General features: G+C 42.1%; 1 protein-coding gene across 2 annotated transcripts in view; it reads right to left on the bottom strand.

Annotated features, from left to right (window-relative positions):
* Nucleotides 1-19,440, bottom strand: part of SV2B (synaptic vesicle glycoprotein 2B) — a 64,977-nt gene that overhangs the window by 8,137 nt on the left and 37,400 nt on the right. For both annotated transcript variants that reach the window (XM_021530335.4, XM_021530334.4), the window contains exons 3-11: nt 11,920-12,100; nt 11,156-11,307; nt 9,202-9,335; nt 8,365-8,454; nt 5,786-5,896; nt 4,599-4,687; nt 3,712-3,876; nt 1,596-1,729; nt 693-893 (exon numbers count right to left, since the gene is read on the bottom strand). In XM_021530335.4, the coding sequence (XP_021386010.1) occupies nt 693-893; nt 1,596-1,729; nt 3,712-3,876; nt 4,599-4,687; nt 5,786-5,896; nt 8,365-8,454; nt 9,202-9,335; nt 11,156-11,307; nt 11,920-12,100 (1,257 nt within the window). The remainder of the gene's footprint in view (nt 1-692; nt 894-1,595; nt 1,730-3,711; nt 3,877-4,598; nt 4,688-5,785; nt 5,897-8,364; nt 8,455-9,201; nt 9,336-11,155; nt 11,308-11,919; nt 12,101-19,440) is intronic.

The raw sequence follows: 19,440 nt of genomic DNA, 5'->3' as shown, positions 1-19,440 counted from the left end.
CTGATTTTATTACCTTCCTTTGGCTGTCCCTCAGGGCGTGATTCCCATATCATGGGATGAGAGCAAGGTCGGAACCTGGAGGCTGCAACATCAGCAATTCCCAAGGTATTCATAAAGCTGATAAGGTGATAACCTGATAACTTATTCTCTTGATGCTAAAGGGTGGGTCCTTTCTTGCCTGTGACATGGTCAGTTAATTTACCATATGGTCTCTGAAGCTGCTTGTGCAATCATTTGAAAATCAGATAAAAAACAAAAGAGGGAATTCCTGGGCTGTCAAGCTGCCACATCAAATAAACTTTGTGAATATTCATTGCTACCAGCAAAATGTTCATTTATTTATACGGAGGCTTTGGACTTCAGCAACAACTCAACAGGACCAAGAGGTCCTTTTTTAGCTCTGACTGTGATTTCCTGAACGCTGCAAAAACATGCAGGATTTGACACAAATGGCATAATTAAAAAATAATTGTAAAAGTATGTTACAGACACACAGAAAGCAGGGTGAGGAGGAGAGGAGTAGGTCAGTTGCTCACTGCCACGGATCACCTGGCTCACCCTCTAGTCTTTATCCTTCTGCTCCTTTTGTTTTGGGGACAATTCATTCCCACCAGAGCCATGCCAGCAAGCAGGACTCTTTGCAGGGGTGTGCTCCACTCTGTCCTGCCCCATCACCCACCACCCCCACTCACCAATCATCTTTATCCTCCCAATTTTGTCCATGAGCAGAGCAGAGATGATGTTGCCTGGCAGCACAGACAGGCTGCCCAGGAAGCTGACCAGGTAGATCAGAAAATCATTGTCCTCCTCAAAGTCGATGTGGCAGCCTTCCTTCTCCTTCATGAACGTGCTGTTGATGAGCCTGCAGTTGATGAATTTGTGTTCATACAGATCTGGAAGGGAAAAAGGCAAAGGCTTGACCCTGCTTGGCTGAACTCTCCTCATACAACAGCAAGGACTAAACCAAACACCCAAGAGAAGTTTCTCATCCAGTGGAAATGGCCAGGAAGTATTTATTTCAGTGCAAATTTATTAGAGTGACAAACTCTAGCTGAGTCTTTGGCTCCTGGTAGATGCAAGCTCCTTTTATTTGTGGAGTATACTCAGTATACTGAACCAGTATCCTCATGGCACAAGGACAGGGCAATGCAGGCTTTGGTTTTCATAGCATAAAAATTTGTTCTCTATAGAGTAGAGGTTAAGAGGTTTTTTTGGTATTAATTAGTGACTACTGCTGGTGATCTTCAACTGCCGGTGGCTTGAAATTATATTTTAAACCAGTTTTACTGAGTACAGCTGTAAAGTGCTGAGAATTTTACCATTACTTTAACCTGTCAGGACCTGAGCACAGAATTTTGCATTTCCTGTGCACCATCCAGAGACAGCAGAACCCATGGGGTTAAAATCACTGATGGACTCCCTCCAAATGCATCAAACTCCTTTCCTCCAGCATCACTCTCATTACCCAGCACACACTCAAACACACAGATCCCTACCATCTCTTCTCCTAGAAAGCAAATAAAATAGTTTTAATAAAATAGTTTTCTGATTAAAAAAGTTCCTAGTTATAGAGATGACAACAGGAATCCGATTACCAGTGTTATAAAAGACAGTAGAGATGATGGTGCAGTTTTCAAAGAAGGTCTCACTGGATCTCACATCTTCAAAGTAGCAATCTTCAAATAATGAATCCTCAAATCTCACTTCCTTGAATTTCATGCCAATAAATCTGTGGGGCAGGAAATAGAACTTCACTCTGTGCTTTAAGATATTTTTTACACTGTATAGTGTGCAGTGGCTGTTCCAAGAGACAGAGCACTAATTCTAATTTCTAGTGTCATTTACAGAAAAGGTGTTGCTTGTATGCCTAACTCCCTCCAGGTCCGTCTGTGTTTTATTAGGAGGGAAGGGTCTGAAGAGTATTTTTTTAGAAAAGACATGGATCTTTTAGGATTTGTGCAGTTTTTCTATTCCTCAAAATAATCACATCCAAGAAAATGTGCTTCTAAAGCTGTGGAGACACAAATCCTCTCATGTTCAGTCCTAGTCTGTCTGAAGAAGAGAGAATTCCACTCAGTGCAGGGCATTTCCTTCATGAGCTGACCTTGCTGCCTTCTTTAGTCTCTCCCTTCCTCCATCATAAATAAAACCAGACATTATCAGGAGCCTATTGAGCCATTTGGTGAAAGGTTTCTGACAGTTGTTTAAACTCAAAGTGATTTTTTAAGTGAAAATGCAGCAGGGATTCTGGAGAGAGTGGGGAGATTATCTGAGTTCTGCTTGTAACCATCTCTGCTTGAGGTTTATTACTTATCATGTAATGAAAACAGATTTCACTAAAAATAATAAACTGTGTCAGGTGATTGATTTCTCCTCTGATGGGAAGTGTGACATGTCTGACCTGGCTGCCTGAAGGATGACACAATATTGATTTACCTGTGAGATTTTGCAGGAACACTGAGAAGATGTATTAGGTAATGCACAGACACGTTTAGAAGATGTAAGGAGCTATTAAGAACAAGCATTATTGCTCCAGTTAAAGAGGCCATGACTGTCACCAGATGAAAAAAAGCCTTCTAACATATACTCTGCAGCTTAATTGAATTGAGCACTTTTAACACAGCATAATGTGATGGTTGTTTACACCTTTAAATGAGCACTGCAGGGCTTCTTGACTGAGCCTAACTGAAATTATTAATGCACAAAGTACCACAAGATTATTCAAGTGTTTTGCTCCATGCAGAGAGTCTTACAGGTTACAGCAAGACTTAAGCTGTTCTGCATTTACTCAATGATGGATTTGCCTGTGATGTATTTACTCCTAAAGGCTGTTAAAACCCATTTCCCCCCCTGCAGTTTGCTTTCTTAACACCCATAGCAATGGCCTGGTGATCCACGGAGTTTTAGCTCACAGCCAAGGGGAGCAGAGAAAACACAGCTGTAAGCCACACTGAGATAATTTCTGGGCATTACTGCAATTTAGCTTGATGAGGTTTTGAGTATTTGAAACGGAGAGGGCCAAGGTGGGAGAATAGTGATTTACATCAAGTTTTATGTTTTCATCCAGCAAGGTGCTGAGTATCCTTAATTCTCAATGAAGTTAGTGAAAATTCAGCACTTCCTGTAGGCATAAGAAAAATGTCCCCAGTCCCTAAATTTGACCAACATCTACTTCTCACCACTTTCTCTTGGGAAACAGGAATTGCGGGGCTAGGTTTGATCATCAAGCTCAGCTCCTTGCTGCAGGGAAGGTGTATGGAAGGACATGAGGACACTGGAGTAATTCATATAGAGAACTTCAAGAAAAAATAGCTTTTTCTTTTGGAAACACAACAGGAATTTCATTACCAGTGGCTGCCCAAGCCCAGTAGATGTCAGTGTGGGCTAAGGAAAAAGAAGCCACTTCTTCATCCAGGGCTGCCCAGCACAGCCAGGCTGCCCTGATCCCAACACTGGCTGCTGGAAGCAGGACTCCTCACAGGCATCCCCTAGGTTCTGCAGAAGTCAGTGGCAGAGCCAAAGTAAGTGGAAAAAAAGGATTAAAATTATATTTCATCTGTCAAAAACTGCCTCTGGGACTTGAGAGATTTAGATTGAGTGTCCAAAAGAACAACAGAGAAGTTCAAGTTGATGGAAAATGGAAAAGAAAGAAAGAGCTTTCTAGAAAATTCTTTCAGTTTGAATACATCAAAGCAAATTCTGTTCACTTACTTGTCATTCCTGTATTCCCCATTTCTATGGATCTGGTTTTCCAGGGTGAAATTAAAGGTGAAATGGGACACTTCTTCCTCATCGAAGATCTTCACCCGGGATTCATATGCCTCATCTTGGAAGTAGCGGATCATGTCAGGGAACCAGACAATAAGGCCATAGTAACTGCAGCAGGATTGGGACACACATCAGGGACACAAGATTCTTCCAAAGATCTACTTCACAGCTTGTAAACTTGTTAAACTCCAAATGTGAATGCATCTCTGACACAAATTCTTGCTCAGTTCTGACACAGGACTGGGCAAATGTTTCTGCACTCTGAGCACCCTGCTTATCTCAGAAGTGTGTTGGTCCATTCCCTTTTACTTGGAGCAGGACAATTCATTCCAGTTCCCCTTGGCTGGGGAATAAAGAAATGTGCTAACTTTGCCACCCATTAAATTAGCAGAGAAGAAACAAATTGGGCAGATTTCTGTAAGTGTGCAGTTCAAGTGAGAATTAGACAGAATTTAACTGTAGTCTAGATTTAGATTCCCCTGACTGGTTTTGATCTAGACTAAGGAACAGCTGAGAGTCTGGTAGGGCTGTGTCTTTTTTTGTGTGTGTGAGTGGACAAGATCAAATGAAAGATCTAAAGGTGAGAAAGTCAATCTATTACTGTGCTATCAACCACTTCTCAAGTCCTGACTTGTTCAAAGCACCTTGTACTTCATATAAAGCAGTCAGGTTGATCAATATTTGTAGGAGAGCAAGGCTTAGTTCACAAAGACTCTTTAAAATAAGACCAGGATTAATTTTGTAATAATTTATTTACATGTGTAAATAACTATTCAGACTCTGAATAGTGCTTTAGTTTCCTGAAAAATATAAAGAAGTGTCTTCCTTACCTTAAGGCCATTGTAAACCAAACCACAGCCAGCATCAGAGTGTTCATCCTGTACTGGGCTGTTAAACAATATAGCACGTTGTCCCAGACCTACAAATCCACAAGAAGGAATTAGCTGCCAGGACACCCCGGCAGACACTTGACAGCTTAATTTCTAAGTGCATCATAAACCTAATGTCAGAAAAATGGGTTCATTAGGGGAAGGTCAGATGTGTGGCTTATATTCAGTGTTTTTTCAAAATTATATTTATCAAGTAAATGGCTTACAAAAAATCACTCATTCAGCTCAGTGCCAGAGTACTTGATCTGAGCCCCCTGTAATGAGCTGGAGTGCATGATTAGGGTTGAGTGTGAGGCAGTGTCTCTCTCAGGTTATATCAGCAAATGTGGATGTGAGATTGTTCTCAGACCCTCTGACAACTTTATCTTTTCATAAATATGTGTGGTGTCAGGAGAGCTTTCAAAGTGAGATCAAAAGCTCTCTGAAGAGCAAAAGCCCAAACACAGCTGGCACTTTAGGAGGTATAAAATGAAATCAGGTAGGGATGAAGCCAAGCAGGAGGCAAACCATGATCTGCTCTTGACTCATTGCAGAAAATTCTGCCAAGAACATGAGGGGATGTCGCTCCTCAAGCTCTTATCTTGCCACATAAGTATAGTAATAGTATAGCACCTGCATTGCTATTAATTAAGAAGAACTTTATTTTGAGCTCATACTTCAAGACTAGAAGTTCTAGCAACGTTTTCCACAGTCCTACATGGGCATTAGGTGAGCAGCAGACCAGGTGTGAAAGTTTAAATTAGCCTAGGAGACATTATAACATCCTTAGAAACTTGGTCTCAGCAGGAACAAAGAGCAAACACTTTCTGCCTCCCCTGCAGATGGTAATTTCACTTAAGCTTGGGGAGAGAGAATCAATATTTATCTGCTCAGGAGGAGAGCCAAGTGCTTGGGGCTGTGGCTGCTCCTGGAAGCTCTGCACTGCTGGATGACACTGATGCCCACAGGGGCATTTTGGGGTCTGGCTGGCACTTGGCAGCTTGCAGGTCATCTGCACAGAAAGTGCAGTCAGATTACAGATCTTTGCAAAAACCAGATTTTCTGAGGTGGAGTTGGGGTTTCAAGGTACAATGACCTGAAGTAAAGAGGCACTGGAGCACTGTGTGAAGTTTTTCTCTGCTCCTTACCTGTTTTAAAGTAGTCGTGATTCTGACCAGCCACCGCTGGTACCAGGTCCCTGTTGAGCTCTGGATTTCAATAAATTCATCTACTTGCTTTGGAGTTTTGATATAGGAAACCTGTAGAAAAAAAAAAAAGGAAAAAAAAATTAGACCACCGTTTCTAGAATTGATCTCAGGTGGATTTAAATTCCACTGTTGTCTGGGCAATGTTTCTACCTAATAACTCCTATTATTTTTTCCTTGAAAGTTAACATTAGCAATTTAACTCATTGATTTAATTACAGCAAGAGACTATTAACAGAAATAAGCCTTGCTTGGTTCTTTTCATCCATCCCTTCATCCTCTCTCTCCTCTTCCATGAAATATTTTAAGTACATCATGTCCACTTCAATCTTTTATTTGCTGGCTAATGTACCTGTATACTACCTTATTTCTCTATCTTCAGATTCCCACTACAACCTAGGACTCACAAAGTACAGTAAAAATTATGTCCAAGATCAGCCACTTGTACCCAAACTGTGTCCTCATTATTTCATTCTTCTAAGACAACTAGCAGGGATATTTCTCATTCAGCATCTTTTAAATACCCCTGACAGAACTTCTATGACAAATAAATGTGTAGATGGGAATCTTTGCAGCTGAAAATGTATCCTGCCATCAAGTGAGCCCACACAATTCAATCAGTTTTTTTCATGAAAATAATCTGAATTTTCACTGCTGAATACCTGGAAAACTTACTCAGGAAAACTTACAAATGTATACCAATAAATATTTGCTTAGTAAATTAAATTAAATAACACATTCAAGGAAAATAGTACTGTTTGTAAATACATGGAGGAGGCGAAAATCTGCTGAATAAATTTCTGAGTGTGAACAAACGCCTTGGCTCAGCTGCGGAGTCTCCACATTCCTTTTCCTGGCACCAATTAAATGTCAGATCTGGGAACTGTCCCATACAGGCTGACTCACCACGAACTGCCAACTTCTGGCCTGTCAGGAAAGCAGAAACCCTGGCAGTTTGTGCCACACCAGGAGCACCGAGCAGCCTCCTGTGCCAGTCCCTGTCGGCTCAGCCGGGACACCGAGCTCAGCCCCTCCACTGCAGTCATGGCCCTGTGGCACCCGTGGAGGCTGTACAGCTGCTCCTTCATTCCCCTGCTCAGCTCAGACTCCCACAGTGCCCTACTTCATGAGATATATAAATATATTTTTATATATTTATATTTGAGCTTCATTTCCTATTGTAAATGCAGGCAAACCCAATGGGAAGAAATGACGATGTCTGACTCAATTCAGAAGGCTGAATTATTTCTTTATTATAACTATGCTAAAATACATTAACATGCTATATAAAAGGAGGATACTAAAACTGCATACTACTTTCTCTTGACTCTAACACAACTCGTGACCCTCTCTCAGAGTCCAGCCCCAGGTGGGTTGGATTGGCCATCAGGCTCAAACAATCCTCACCAAAATCCAACCAAGTACTCACTCCAGGTAAACAATTCTCCAAACTCATCCTACATAGGAAAAACAAGGAGCAGAAATAGAAATTGTTTTCTCTTTCATTTCTCTCTGTGCACCTCTATGAAAATCCTGAGAGTGAGAGAAATGTGCTTGCCACAATTTCCCAGCTCAGCATTATAGCAAAGCCAGTGATGGATTTGAAGAAAACATCTCTCTCACCTTTGCTATCAGGGCTTGCATTACTCAAATGGTTGATAGCCTAAAAATAACGCACACTCATTAAGATCCTACATGAATCTGCATGCAATTATCATGCTCAGATATTAAATTTTATTTTCCTCAAAGGATCACTCCCAAGGCGCACAGTCTCCTGACAACCCTTCTGACCATGGAGTGTTGCTCTCTTTCTTGATCAAAAATACATGTTTCACACACAATTGTATTTCCTTTTTTTCCATCCTTTAAAAGCATGTGTGCTCTCATCTTAAAAAGAATAAATCAAGAGTTCTTCCCTGGCTGGCTCACCAGGATTGTAACACTGAATTATAGTAATTTGCAGCTAACCCCAGAATAAGCCTTTCCTCTGATTTCACTGTTAATGACTCTGCTGGTGTGACCTTTTTCACAACAAGCACCAGACCAATGAGTAAGAGCCACTCATCCCACTTTCCCTTGGAGAGATTAAAGACTGGATATGAGGCAGGTGGAGTTTGGAAAGCTCATTAGAAAGTATGTGAAGTTTAATTAGACTTTGATTAGAAGCCAGAATGGAGAAAGGAGTGACTCAGGTCTCCCACACGGCTAATATGTCTCTTATTTTGTTTTAGTCTCTTAGAGCAAGCCAATTAAGCGTGCATAATTGAGAAATCACTGATCTAAAGGATGTAGAGTAACACCAGGAATGATGAGTACTCACTGCAATTGACAGACTTGACTAATTCTTGGAAAAACAGACTGGCATCTAAGTTTAAACACACAACATATTTCTCACAGTCCTTTTTCTGGTTGCTGGGGGAGAGATTACATTGAAAGAGTCCTAAGGAGAAATAAAGTCGTGCTGTGCTGCACTAAGGAGGGTATGTCCAGCTCTTCTTAGCCAATGGCTTTGCTCAACTCACCGTGAACACCCTCTCTGGCTCGCCCTTGGCCCGCATGTTGGTGTCGTGAACTTGCTTGAGGATCATCCAAGCTTCATCATGTTTACCAATCTGAAAACACCAAAGAGAAGAAAAGCAAGTGCTCAAGCTCCCAGTTCTGTAATTTATCAAAGCACAGAGAGAAAGCAATCCTAGAGGTCCAGCATAGCAGAGAAGCACACAGGCAGCCTGGGCTATATGAAACCCAAGGAGCTGAAAGCATGGTTGGTATTCACAGGGTGCAACATCTCTGTGCTGGAGAAAGGAATTGTTCTAAAACTGCCTGAGGCAGAAAAGGGGTTAGGAATAGAGCTTTAAAAACACATGAAAGAAGAGGAGATGGATGAGGAGAACTGGACTCTGATCCCAACTCTCTTAAAGACTTGCAGGCTTGAACTATGTATTGCTACATTTCCCATCTGTGAAGTGGAGATACAGAATACTTGCTTAAGATTTCGGAGGTTTAAGTATTTTACTCAGTGAAATATATTTTACCCTTTGCTCTAACCACCAGGATTCAGTAGTTCCATGCCCAAACTCTGTGAGATGTTTTCAAAGTGCCTTTGTTGGACATAAAAAATTTCCATCTCTCACTACCTTCCTTCTGTACCCCATCTGGCAGTGACACACTAATCATCAGTGACTGACCCCACAGCCTGCAATCTTTGGGGTTCAAGCAGTCTGTGCAGCTGATGTAGACACATAGGAGTGGCTTTGCTGCCGAGCTTGTGCTCTGTGTTTGATGGGACAAAGAAAGACAGACAGTGACACGTTAGGGACCTGCCATCCTCTGCAGACATCAGAGATGAATCATCTTACCTCCAGCAAAAACCGTGGGCTTTCAGGCATGAATTTCAGTGCCACCAGGGAGGCGATACAGGGCAGAGCACACACGAGTACAAAGACTCTCCAGCTGTGGAAGTGGTACTTGGTTCCCATACTGAACCCCCAGCCTGGAAACAGCAAGAGCCAACACGTAAAAATACTGACCAGGAACTCTGAGTTTTTCTCAGCTCGTGCAGCTCAGAACTTTGCAGCTCTGTATGACACGAGGACAGGTTGAAAGTTTGCTGTTCTCAGTACTGGTGGCTCTTGGAGGCTCGGTAGAATGCTCAGTATATAGCAGCAGGTTCATGTTCATTAGAGAAACAGGAGCATGGCAGGCTCTGCCTTTTAAAAAACTTCTTTTATCTTTGAGTTTAGCAATCACCTAGTGATAGGAACTGCTCAGAGCAGCTGTAGGCAAGTAAGGCTGGAAAATGGTGCAGGAATAAGGGCCATAATTGATCACTTCTCATTAAATCTCTGATCTTAGGGGCACAGTAGAGATGGCTTCTTTCCATCTCCTATATCACATCTATATTTTACATTTCATGGAAGTGAGCAAGAAAAGAAAGTTAATTTTTTTCCAGACCTACAAAACCTGAGCTGGGGTTCAAACCTAAAATCATCAAAATCCTAATCCTGCATTTGTGATACCCCTTCTTCTGCTTTTTTCCTGGTGTTTGACCAAGTTAGGTATTCCCCTGCTAAGACATGGAAAGTACAACCTCATTCTCTTACATTGCTCCATTCACTCTCTCTAGGCTCAAATCTCATAAGGAGTGTTTAAATAATTTTTTTCTATAAAAAATTTTGTTCACATATAAGGAAATCATCAAGAAATGGGTTTTGCAGAGGTCTCATCTGAGCCAGTCATGGTGTTCTAATGATTTCATGAAGTTCCAAAAGAGTAGGTGGAACACTAGAAATCAAAAAAGAAGCTACAAAACCACAATATTAAAAAGATATCTGCAAAATAATTTTAATGTAAATATCTAAGGGTTTTTAAAAGCAAATGTTGTTGCAAGTAACAGAATTATTTCTACTTGAAACCACTGCAGTAAGTTTGCCTATTTCTTCCAACAGTGTCTGTCATGTCAATCAAAAACATGAATATTTCTTTATACTGAATGTGCTTTAAATGTGCTAAAAATGAAATGATGGATAGGTAAATGTTAGTGGTTTCCTTTGTGAGTTTTGTGAACTGTCCTACTTTCCTCAAACAGGATTTTGCAAACAGCTGGTGTCACTGAATACTGGGGGAATTAATCTTTTCCAGTAGATACTTGCTTCTGGTGTTTTCCTAGGTTATATACAAAAGGAGTTCCATGTGACATGCAGATTTTACTTCTAAGAGCACAAGTAAATTTCAGTTTACAGCCATCTACTTTTTCATTCCCACTTCCAGTTGAAGGCAGGGAACCCATTCCACTCTTGCATCCATTTAGATGAAGTCAGATGTGACTTCAGCCCATCACATGCTGGGTAGATGTGTCACCAGGTACACAGCCCTGACAGTGTGGACACTTAGCTAAGGCACATGTGCTGTCCTCACTGCTATAATTCACAGCATCCAGTAATTCCCTGATTAAATTTGCTTATTTTTGATAACTGGATCGATTTTTGCAATATAACCTCAGTCAATATTTTCCCCGCATGAACTGACATTTAGGTTAAGAGCTCAGGCTCCAGCAGTGTAATTCAAGGGATGTATTTGAGGCTCTAGATGGAAAGCAGCCCCATCCAGTCCTATTTGCAGCCTTAGTATCCATCAGTCAATCTTGCAGCCAGTTTATGAGACCTTCTGTGAGCACTTCATGTATCTATTATTTTCAGTGATATTTATGCTGGGATGTGTAAGAACTGTCACTACCTGTGCAAGGGTTTGGGGTGGTGTAGTAGCGTGCAAGGGAAGGTGGTGGTGGTGTAGAAATTCAAAAACACAAATTACCATAGTGTGGGATGATGCTCCAAGCCATTGCTGAAGCATAAATGCCACCGATCATCCAGAACATGCAAAGCCAGCTCAGGTGTTCCCCCCTCTTCTCACGAGACAGGAATTCAGAGAAATAGGCAAACACGATGGGGAGGGTGCCCCCAATACTGAGGAGAAAAAACAGCACATGAGAAAAATGAGAGTCTGCTTCAATGTCTTTGTGGGTAGGATTGCATGTTTAATGAGGGAAGGTCACACTCACAGATGGGCTGCTCAGAAGTGACACTTGAAGGAAAAATGCAAATCTCTCTTTGGCTGCATTGGTCTTAGACATCAAAGATGAGCAAGATCCTTCTCATGCTCTAAAAGCTGAATTTTCTGTAGTTTGTACAAACCCAGAGTAATACCCTGCTCTTCACTTTAAGCATCTTCTCTTGTTATTTCATGATCAATCATTTTAGGGAGGCAAAATACAGGACAGGCAGCCAGTGGGAACTGCTGAGGGTCTCACTGGAGGCCTTGGAGGTGGGCATTTTTCAGTCTCACCCACATTTCTGCACAATTTGGGCAGTACTAGAAGAACATCAATGACCAAATTTTCCCACCATTACAGCTCTAAGGGTCAAGAGTGAGGTAAAACAGCCACACGTCCCCGCGATGCCATCCTGGCTGGGTGCCATTCTGAGCACCTTTCCTTGCCCCACCCCACACACCCACACTGCCCAGCTGGGCTGGGGCTCCTCCAGGCCAGGGGGCAGAGGAGGTACCCAGGTACCCACCCGAGGCCTGAGATAAGGCGGCAGAAGAGGAAGAATCCGTATCCCTGGACGAAGGAGGAGAGGAACGCGAAGGCAGCGTTGATTGCAAGTGATATGATGAGACATTGCTTTCTTCCCAGTTTGTCAGCAAGGCCACCCAGCAAGACAGCCCCCACCATCATTCCTAAGTAGACTATCAAGCCTGGAAGTGAGAGAAGACAGTCAGGTGGTTAACAGGGTGGAAATAGTACACAGCAGAAGCAGATCTGAGAGTGCCCTGTGGCAGCTGATGCTGTCCTGGCATACTGTGCAATAAAGTAGAGATACTCCTAGCCACCCCAAATCTCAGATGCCAGAAACTCTGCCCATTGTCAGGACAGTAATTTTCCCATCTCGTGCCTGAGAGCTTGCATCACTTCAGGCAATATGGACATACCCTCATTTGACCAGACCCACATCTCTCCTTCCCAACCTCGCTGCTCACATATCCCCTGCACGTAAGCAATGGCCAGGCATAAGCAGCTTAGGATGCACGTGTCCCAGCTATGTGCCACCAACAATACAACAGAAGTCTGATGTCTTAACTCCTCTGACCCCCCTGAGTGCAGTGGGATGGAGGATGTGTAGGGAGAGGCTCTGCCAGGCTGCTGTTTATGCTCAGAAAGCTGTGAGAGCAGAGAGACTGATGAAGCACAGCTAAATCTCTTTGCAGTGTTTCCTCTCTTTCACTCTCTGCTTTTCCCAGCTGTATCTGAAAGGATCAGTCTGTTACCCAGACTCACCTCGTGTAGCTCAGCTACTTCCTTCCTTACTGAGCCAAGATCTGGTGTCTAACTAAAGGACAGCTCACTCAAGAGTGCAGTCTTCATGTGAAAATTTCAGAAGGGAGCATCCAAAGCCTGTCTGGACAGGTTGCTCTATGGAGTTATCTCTCTAACATTGTTAAGAAAGAGGGATTCTTCTTTTCAACCTGACTTCACTGTGTTGTCTGCTATAGGATCCTCAAAGACAGTGTCAATGACTAATTTAGTGCCAGACTGAACAGGAGAAAATGAGTTTCCACCCTGGGTAATCTCCCCATACCCTGATGAGTTTTTGCTTGCCACTGTCCTGGAGAACATGGCAGTTGTCCTTTGCTCTTCTACTTCCACTGCTGCAGAAGGGCCACAGATTTTATTGCCTTTTGCTTTATGCAGGTACCAGTGTAAACAACACTAATTCACAAAGCTCAAAGGTTCTTGAAAAACAAGGTGGCAATGAATGTTTTTGTAATTTATTAATGTTTAAACAAAACAATCAGTCTGCTGGCTGAAGGTAGTTCTGTGCCATCCAGCAAAGCCAGCTAAGGGCTAATGCAGAGTTATCTGGCAGCTGATCCTTTCTTCCTTTTGATTGCAAATGCTTGCACTTGATTTAAAATGCATCACTAAATTAAAAGCTATGCAGCAGAAATCCATTGCAGCATTTGAAGGACGCTTGTGTCACATGGATCAAATGTGGAAAAGTTTGGATTTCTTATATTTCTCTACTCCACGGTGGGGTCACCTATCTGTGAGTGATTCTTTTCAATCCACACCATGTCTGACAGGCAGGATTTGTGTGTCAAAGGCAAAAAAATCTGTTCTTGTCTATTGAAAGCCTTTGTACCAGAACTGTGGAGCTGGATTTGGCCAATTGTACCTCCACCATGAGCACATGGCCCTGTGCAACCAATCCTTGCACTCCCTGCCCTACCCTCCTGATCCAAGCTGTCCTGGTGAGGAGACCTGAAGGTGTGTAAAGGTTTCAGGTACTGATCTCAAGAGAAGATACAGACACATCTCAGAGTCTGGGATCTCTATTAACTTTGGCCTCCAGCTTGTTCACTGAAGGGTGAGCCAAATTACAAGGGTGTTCCAAAGCAAAAACAGCTTCAGTCAAAAACTTCCTGAAGGAAGGATCTTAATGCAGTGCTGGATGGCTTAATGCTTTTACCCTGGCTCCTGAGCCACATTTAATGGAGCAACTCTGATGGCAGCAGAAGGAAGTGATGATGAGCCCTGCATCTACTCACTGGTGCATCACAGCCACCCATCTGACAGTGAGCCCTGCCAGCACTGCCAGACCCTGGTGAGGAAGAAAAAATGATCTGCCTAATTTTTTTTTTTTTCCCCTGGAAAAAATCCCTGGATGGCAGATGTTCACCCAAATCCTCTTAGTAACAGAAAATGTCCCTGGTCAGGAGGAGGTGGAGGAGATTGTTACTGTCTTCTAGCTGGTGTTTACTGCAGTAACTGGTGAGGGCCAGCCTGCTGTCTGGCCAGAAGAGTGGGGATGTGGTAGTACTTGAAACTTGAAGCTCAAGTGGAGCTGCTTTTGTAAGCAAACCCCTGCAGATTCTGACTAAGGAGCCCAAACTTGGGATAGAAGGGAACATTGGATCTTTGCAACACAGCATCCATCACACAGTGAGCAGACAAATCACAGCAGAGCTGTTAATGTCACAAACTCATCTAGAGGATGTTCCTTTAATTAGTTATTGTATCTGATCAATCAATTGATGCATTGTCCCCCAGAAATTTAAAACAATAAAAATCTGTGGGAAAGGAAAGGGACAATCAGAGACTGTCTACTTAGCCAGGTTTTGAGGGAAGGATCCTGGTTATGGATGGTTTTGTCTCAGAGCTGAAACAAAATCAATAGAACGTTTTCTTATCATGGAGAGCTCTTTTTTTGGTGAAGACTGCCTGTTCTGGCCAATGTAATTAAAATTTTGGGGTAGCTGCTATAGAACACTGTCAGCTGATGGATCTTGGGACCCAGGGTGCAGAACAACGTCTGCTTAGCAGAATTGCTGCATCCTGGATTGACAAGGTGGCAGGGACCCAGGGAGGAGTGGAACAGATCCTCAGCCTTTTTGCAGGGAGACAATTTTCTAGAGAACACAGTGATGGCTGCTACTCTGGAAAAGATCCATCACATGTCAAGGAAACTAAAATTTTAAGGAGAGTTGGACCAAGAAAAGTGATCACAAAATTATATTTGTTTTGCTGGGGTAGTTCTATCAATCAGATATTCTACAGTACAAAATAACAATGGTCTGCACCAGAATCTTAACTTCTAAACTTGGCTTCAAACCACACAGACTTAGACTGTGCTAGGAGGGATCACCTTCCCAATTGACACATAAGGTGCTCAGATGAAATGTTAAGGGCAACTCTGAATAAGCCATTATTTGCAAGCTAATATATATATATACTATACTCCACAAGTCCTGGAGTATAATGAATGCCTGTGGGAAAGTCTGCAACAGCCTCTCATAAAAGTGCTGGAAAACCAAAGAGCTGGAATTCTATGAATAAATTTTGGGTTATGACTCATCCATTGCTGAAATTATAAGGAAAATATGTGACCACTAACTGGGCCTATTCCCACTAGAAAAGGGGTAACATATTTAGCATTTTCACACTAAGAAATTTATTAGCTTTTACTGAAGTTATGTGCTCTGTATTAGACATGAATTAGAAGTTAAATGCTGAAGTTCTAGGAATAAGGAAAGGAATATACTGCAGATACAGTATATAGCTCTTGGTGTGCTAAACTGTATTTTTACTACTTCAATAGAGTTAAAAGTAGACTTCTAAGGGCTTCAGAAAAAAAAAAAAATTCAAGGTTTACCTAAATCTGCATTACAAGCATGAATTTTTCTTGCTGTTAGTTAATGGGATTAAAGTCCTTAAAAAGAGGCACATCTAAAAAGAATCCCTTTAAGGACAGGACAAAGACTTGTGGAATAAAGATAAAATTTGAGCAATTTGAGCCAAATAGCTCACAGAGAAGAATTAGTCCCAGAGTCCTTAGGGCTGTCAGGGAGGCAAGGAAGCTGCCTGGGCCCAGGGGTGTCTCTGGTTTGTGTGGAGTCAGTAACCACAGGAATGGGAAAGCTCCCACCTGCCTTCCAATCCCAGGCCACTACCAGTAAAAAAAAAATATGCTCTTGAAGAGGAAAAGCATTTGGACAGCAGAAAATTATTAGGACCTTATATATCTTGTAGTTCAAATTGTAATAAAAACAAAATTAAAATACTGTTACTGGTATAGAATCTGTTAGGGATGTACCTTATGGACACAAAGAAAACTTTGTGAGTTGGGTCTGGACAATTTGGGAGTTCTTTTCTGTCCAAATAAAAAGGTCCTCAAGCTGGAATGCATCAGATGAAATTCCCACAGTGTTTACAGATGGGGCCACAACCATTCATCCCCATATCAGATCTACACAAAATGTGGGGTGTTCTCAAATAATAAAAACACCTTTCTTTTGTCCCTGCTGCTCAAGGTGATGATCTTGGGCTGGGCATTTCTAACTGAGAGCAAATTAGCAGCCAGGAATCCGTGCCTGCATGGGTGTCGGAACTCAAAATGTCCCTCAGACATTTTTGGATGTTCCGGGCCCAGGTCAGAAGCATTTGAGACCCTGGCAAGCAGCTGGAAACAGCTGTGATTTTGAGTTTGAGCCATGGAATGATTTACCAACCTTGCAGGAACAACAAGAAGTCACAAAAGTTTAGATATTATAGTAGAAGTAGTCACAAAGTAGAGGGAAGAAATTTTTTGTGCTGTACAGGGGGGGTTTAGTTTTGTACATGGGGGTCAGAGGTTTTAAGATGGAAGGATTTGGGCCTGCCCTGTCCTCCCTCTTTCTTCTTCCTTACCTCCATGTTCTTGGTGATGTTGGCACTCACAGATTGATAGAGTAGAAAGGCATCATTTAATATAGGTAATAGGCACTGGGGAAAAACTATAAACATGTAACACGTAATGTACCATAGAAAAGATAACACCAGCCCTGGGCGGGGAGAGAAGAAGAAGACAGGGGACAGAGAGGATGTCAGGGTGTGTGTGTGCCTCTGCCTGAGCTGCTGTGCAAACCACACCAGCCCCAGAAGAAAATCTTTTCGATAACTTGCAATAAACTACCTTGAGACTGGACAACAGAAGACTACTGAGTCTTTCTTGGAAGCACGGGTTGGGGGAGAGACTTTTCCACCACATGGAGCCACCTCTGACCCAGGGTGAGCTCCGGCACGTGGGCAGGTCTCATCAGGGTGTAGTGGCTGCGGAGTTGGGGCTCCATGGAGGAGCAAAAGAGGCAGCAAATAACCACAGCAGAGCAAGGGAGCCATGGCTGGGCTTGTCTGTGCTCAGCCAGAGGGAAAAAAAATGAAGTAGAGAAAAGCCATTGAGCTCTGCAGAGGGGATTAGGATTTACTGTCATATCAGGTGAATTCGGGTCAATGAGAAGCTGCGACCAGATTTTATCTCAGCTGATAATAAAACATCCTCTCCACACAACTAAAAGGAGGCATGTTGCACACATTCTATTTAACCTGACTCACACAGCCAAGCTTGAGTTGCTACGTAAAAGCATAATTACATATAGGATCTTTTTTACTAGGTTTATTTTTTTTATCTGGCATTGTGAGGTTAAGCATCTGTTATATGATATTCTCCTTAAAAAAATTATTAATAAATCATAAAAAGGATAAGGAAGCCAGAAAAAGCAATTTTATTCTCCACCTTGGTGTAGCTGTTTCGTAGTTAAGGGCAAAGCCCTTAAAAATTTCCTTGTCTCAGTTTAGTGAACTGTGAAATGATGATAACACAACTGCAGCTCTGGGATCTGGGAGGGCTGATGCTTTAATTGTGCCTTGAGTTTTTATATGCAGGATGTGAAGAAGTTTATAATATTACTATGTCATTATCTTTTATACTTGTGTACTTCCTGCTCTCTGCTTGCAAACATGTTACTTAGTCCTCTAAGAAGTGATTTATAGCATGTAAAAATATATCTTTATAAGATATTTCTCCAAATAATGATACTGTGTGCCTTTCAACAAATATAAAAATACAAATTTTATTACTCTTTTCATTATCCTTAGCATATTAAAAAAATGTTTTCAATAGGCTGTATCCTACTGAGAGGGAATATTCTGTTTCAATCAATTTAAGAATTGAATTATTATTTTGACTACTGCTGCTGAAAGCTCAGCAAAGCTGATCTCTCAAATGAATATGTAAAAATAATGCTGATTCATGTTACCAAACTTATTCTTAACATCTTGTATTAAAAGTTGATTAAATCAAACTGCTTAAATATATTTACTGTTGATTCTTTTTTTTGGGGGGGGGTTGTATTTTATTTTTGTAATACCCCTGAAATCATCTTTAAAATAGCATTTCTCATAACTGAAAAACTCCAAATACGTTCTTTGTCCCACTCGGGATATTTAGGGCTAAAATAGCTGTTAATTTGCATCTGATGGTGAGATGTTTATTTTCAGAATGAAATGTAAACGTTTTCTAAGATGTGTCATATCCATTTCACACATTTCATGAAACACTGTGGGCATCTGTTTATTTGCAATTTTTGCATAATTTGGCCATAGTTTGCTTGATATTTTCCCATGACTGCTTTCCAAGGGAGAAAAAATATGCAATATGCAGAGTGTTTAATGCAAAATGTTCTTTTAACAGAAGCTGAACTTCACTAAATTGATCTTTAGGAGGCATCTGCTTTATCGCTCTTATTTGTCCCTTCCTATTTCTGCTGGAGTTTGATTACTCACCTGACTTATTTCCTTGTTTTTCCCTCCTGGCCTCTCTTGTTATGGCTGAGACCTTGTGTGTTTAAATGTTAGCAGCTGCCTGGAAGTGACCTTAACTGCTCCTGGGAAAACCTGGTTCTGTTTTCTTAGCAAAAACTGGGGAGATAATCAGTTCCTTGGGAATAAACACGAGCTTATCTGCAGATGTTTATTGGCACATGGGGATAAAGCAAGGGACAGTAGCTTATGTGTGGATAATATCCCTGCTTCCCTAAAACCGTGTGATAACTTGAGGGGAAGCTGTGCCTGCTCTGATCACCCCTCTGTTCATCCTGTGCAGGCACTCTTGTGCAAGACTGTCTCTGCACATTAGAAATTGAGGTGAAGGCTCTTTGATTGCCACCAAATCCATCTCCAAGTGTAATTGAACCCTGATCAATGTGCCATAGACCATTAAGGGAATGGATTCCCAGAGGGACATGAGCTTGTCTTGGACACTGAGCTTTGTGGGAGATACATTTTTTCCCTAGCTGCAGGTGGATGGGAGCTGAATAGATCCTAAGAAAGATTTTCATGATTTTGTTCTTGTCTCCACCAATAGCACTTCCTCAGCCTTCCCCTTGAGAAGCTGCTATACCCCAGCTCATATATCCTTATGCCCCAGCTGCTGAGAAATGAGATTAAACCTTCTTGCAGGGGCAGTATGAGGCACCTCATGTCCCTGCACTGCCCTGCTGCTTGTCAAACCTCCAACACCGTCTTCCCTGCTGCTGCCACCCTTCATTTTATTATTAAGAAATTTGGCAGAATGTTCTCCTTCCCCTCTCCACACCCACAGATCTGCACTGTTCCCTTCCTATGCCCTCCAGCAGCCCCCTACCGACCCCAGGTTCATCACATTCTCTTCTTGATGCCTTGTGTACTCTGTACTCATTACTCACATCAGAGCACTACTGGG

This window comes from Lonchura striata, chromosome 10 (genome assembly GCF_050655825.1).
Source record: "Lonchura striata isolate lonStrDom1 chromosome 10, ASM5065582v1, whole genome shotgun sequence".
Classification (NCBI taxonomy): Eukaryota; Metazoa; Chordata; class Aves; order Passeriformes; family Estrildidae; genus Lonchura; species Lonchura striata.
Note: the sequence above shows the minus strand (reverse complement) of the source record. Positions and strands in the feature narration are given on the sequence as shown.